The sequence below is a fragment of the Mauremys reevesii genome, linkage group 13, assembly GCF_016161935.1.
Source record: "Mauremys reevesii isolate NIE-2019 linkage group 13, ASM1616193v1, whole genome shotgun sequence".
Taxonomy (NCBI): Eukaryota; Metazoa; Chordata; order Testudines; family Geoemydidae; genus Mauremys; species Mauremys reevesii.
Window position 1 is genome coordinate 15687658 of NC_052635.1, and position 3365 is coordinate 15691022.

Sequence of the window (3365 nt, forward strand, 5' to 3'; positions counted from 1 at the left end):
CATCACATAGCTTATGTCTACTTGGAGCAAGGGATCTGATTCCCAGCCAGTGCAGACATACTCATACTTGTCCTGCTTGAAGTAGCATGCTAAAATAGTAGTGCAGCTGTGGAAGCATGGCCGTGGCAAGAAGCAGCATGAGCCAGTTGCCATAAGTAGAAATCTACCCAGACCCCATGGGTGATACTTGGGGTTGCTAGCTTACCATACAATCATAGGACTGGAAAGGACCTCAAGAGGTCATCTAATCCAGTCCCCTGCACTCATGGCAGCACTAAGTACTATCTAGACCATCCCTGATAAGTGTTTGTCTAACCTGCTCTTAAAAAATCTCCAATGATGGAGATTCCACAACCTCCCTAGGAAACTTATTCCAGTGCTTAACCACCCTGACAGTTAGAAAGTTTTTCCTAATGTCCAACCTAAACCTGCCTTGCTGCTATTTAAGCCGATTGTTTCTTGTCCTATCCTCAGATGTTAAGAAGAACAATTCTTCTTCCTCCTCCTTGTAACAACCTTTTATGTACGTGAAAACTGTTATCATGTCACCTCTCCATCTTCTCTTTTCCAGACTAAATAAACCCATTTTTTCCCAATCTTCCCTCACAGGTCATGTTTTCGAGACCTTTAATCATTTTTATTGTTCTTCTCTGAATTTTCTCCAATTTGTTGACATATTTCCTGAAATTTGGCACCCAGAACTGGACACAATACTCCAGTTGAGGCCGTATCAGCATGGAGTAGAGGGGAAGAATTATTTCTCGTGTCTTGCTCACAAAACTACTGCTCAAACATCCCTGAATGATGTTCCCTTTTTTTACAACAGTTTTACACCATTGATTCATATTTAGCTTGTGGTCCATTATGACCCACTATGCCACTGCTTCCCACTGCCTGGGCTACCACAGCTACGCTACTAGTTTTAGCACACTAGCTGAAGCAGAGCTAGTATGGGTCCATCAACACAAGGTGGGAAAAGCGCCCCCAGCTCCACATGCAGATGTGGCCATATTGCTTTCTTCCAAGATATCCTGGCTTTGCTCATTTCACAGGACAGATACGCAAGGGACAAAATTATGGTAGCTTGGGCAACTGTACATGTTCTGGCATTTCCTTGCTTTAAAGTTCTTAACTTTACAAGTGAATACAATTTTCTAACTATAGATATATAGATAACACATTACCCCTCTCTTGATTTCCACAACTGTAAAATTAGGAGGCTAACCCTCAGCAGCACCGGGAACATAAGAACGTTTGAATGGCCATACTAAGTCAGACCAGTATCCACTCTTCCAACAGTGGCCAATGCCAGGTGCTTCAGAGGGAATGAACAGAACAGGTGATCATCAAGTGATCCATCCATTCCCAAGCTTCTGGTAAATGGAGGCTAGTGACACAATCCCTGCCCACCCTGACTCATAGCCATCGATAGAGCTATCCTCCATGAACTTATCTAGTTCATTTTGAACCCTTTTTTAGTCTTGGCCTTCACAACATCCTCTGGCAAAGGCTTCCACAGATAAACTGTGTTGTGTGAAGAAATACTTACTTTTGTTTGTTTTAAGCCTGCTGCCTATTAATTTCATTTGGTGACCCATTTCACTGAGAAGGTTTAATTCATGACTTGCAGGCAATCTGAGACACTTGGCCGGAACGTGTTCATAGAAATACAAAGTGCAAGGATTGTTGCATCTAGAGCATCTCCCTCCTCTCCTCAGCGATGGACAACAAGACAGAGGTGAGCGATTTTGTCCTCTTAGGCCTGACCAATCTCCAGGGTCTGAAGAACTTCCTCTTCCCTTTCTTCCTCCTGCTCTACATGGCCAATGTGTTGGGTAATGGGGCCATCATAGTCATGGTAGTTGCCGAGCCCCGGCTCCACACCCCCATGTACTTCTTCCTGGGCAACCTCTCCAGCCTGGACATCTGCTTTTCCACGGTTGCTGTGCCCAAGATGCTGTCTGGTTTCCTGTCTGAGCAACAAACCATCTCCTTTGCCGGCTGCTTGGCACAGCTCCACTTTTTCCACCTCGTCGGCAGCACTGAGGCCATGCTGCTGGCCGTCATGGCCTATGACCGCTACGTAGCCATCTGCAAGCCTCTGCACTACAGGCTGGTCATGAGCTCACGGGCCTGCCTGTTCCTGGCAGCGGCCACCTGGTCCTCTGGCTTCCTGCATGCGCTGATGTCCACAGTGATGACCTCCCGGCTGCATTTCTGTGGCCCCAACCTCATCCCCCACTTCTTCTGTGACATCAAGCCCCTGCTGAGCCTTGCCTGTGGCAGCACCCACCTCAACCTCACCCTGCTCAACATCGATGCCGGGGTCCTTGGTCTGAGTTCCTTCATCCTCACACTCTTCTCCTACATCTACATCATCTCCTTCCTCCTCCTGAAGGTCCACTCACAGGAAAATAGGAGAAAGGCCTTCTCCACCTGTGCATCCCACCTCAGTGTGGTGTTTCTTTTCTATATGCCATCCATTAGCAATTACATGATTCCCTTTCCTGGTTTCCCCTCTGAAAAAGACATGATACCCACCCTCATGTACTGCATCGTCACCCCAGTTCTGAACCCGCTGATCTATACTCTGAAAAATAAGGAGGTGAAATCCACTCTGAAGAAATTCCTGAAAAAACTTTTCCCTGAAAGAATATGAAGTAAATGAAGGGAAAGCCCATTCATTTACAATTAAAACACTTTAGTCTTTGTTGACCCACATATTTTTAAAGCCACACTTCATTTTTTTTTTCATTTTTTTCTCCTTTCTGGTGTCTCTACAGGGCAGAATTTTGGTACCCTAATGTCATTTCTTATAACGTATTTGGATTCTGTTTAACTTTAATGGTGAATATCCATTGTGTATTTTGGGAAAATTAAAGCATTCTTGTATTGTATTCTACACCACATTCCTGACATATATCCTGGACCTTAACTCCTTCTTAGTTTCTGTGATGGAGTAACTTTCAGTTAGAAGCACAATGGGGGAGAAAAGGGAATGACCGTTAATCATGTAAATAAATAAAATTATTGAAATATAGCCTATGAACGATATATCAATTAGTTTTGACTATATAGGAAGTTGGCAATTTCTGTGGCAGAGCAGAATTAAGATTATTTGGGTTCCTTATTTGTGTATTTCCAGAAATTAACACATCAGGATTTCTTAAATCTTAATTGAACTTCTTGGATTTTAACACTTGTTTTGAATAATTAAAACATCTCTGTAATATCTTTCACTCCTGTTTACTTTATGTGCACTTTAAACCTTTTCTCCATTGTGATAGACCCAGGCCATTTGGGAACAGCAGAGTAGTCTTATTGGTAGGCAGGAAGTGGGTGGGCGAGCAGAGAACCCTAGATAG

General features: G+C 43.9%; 1 protein-coding gene across 1 annotated transcript; it reads left to right on the plus strand.

Annotated features, from left to right (window-relative positions):
- Positions 1-1720: 1720 nt before the first annotated feature.
- On the plus strand, positions 1721-2659 carry LOC120381211 (olfactory receptor 12D2-like). Its single transcript, XM_039499351.1, has one exon. The coding sequence runs from the start codon at positions 1721-1723 to the stop codon at positions 2657-2659; it is 939 nt and encodes a 312-aa protein (XP_039355285.1).
- The last annotated feature ends 706 nt before the right edge of the window (positions 2660-3365 follow it).

Bases quoted from the DNA above. Each gene is read 5' to 3' on its own strand.
- LOC120381211 (XM_039499351.1), top strand. From the start codon at position 1,721: ATGGACAACAAGACAGAGGTGAGCGATTTTGTCCTCTTAGGCCTGACC.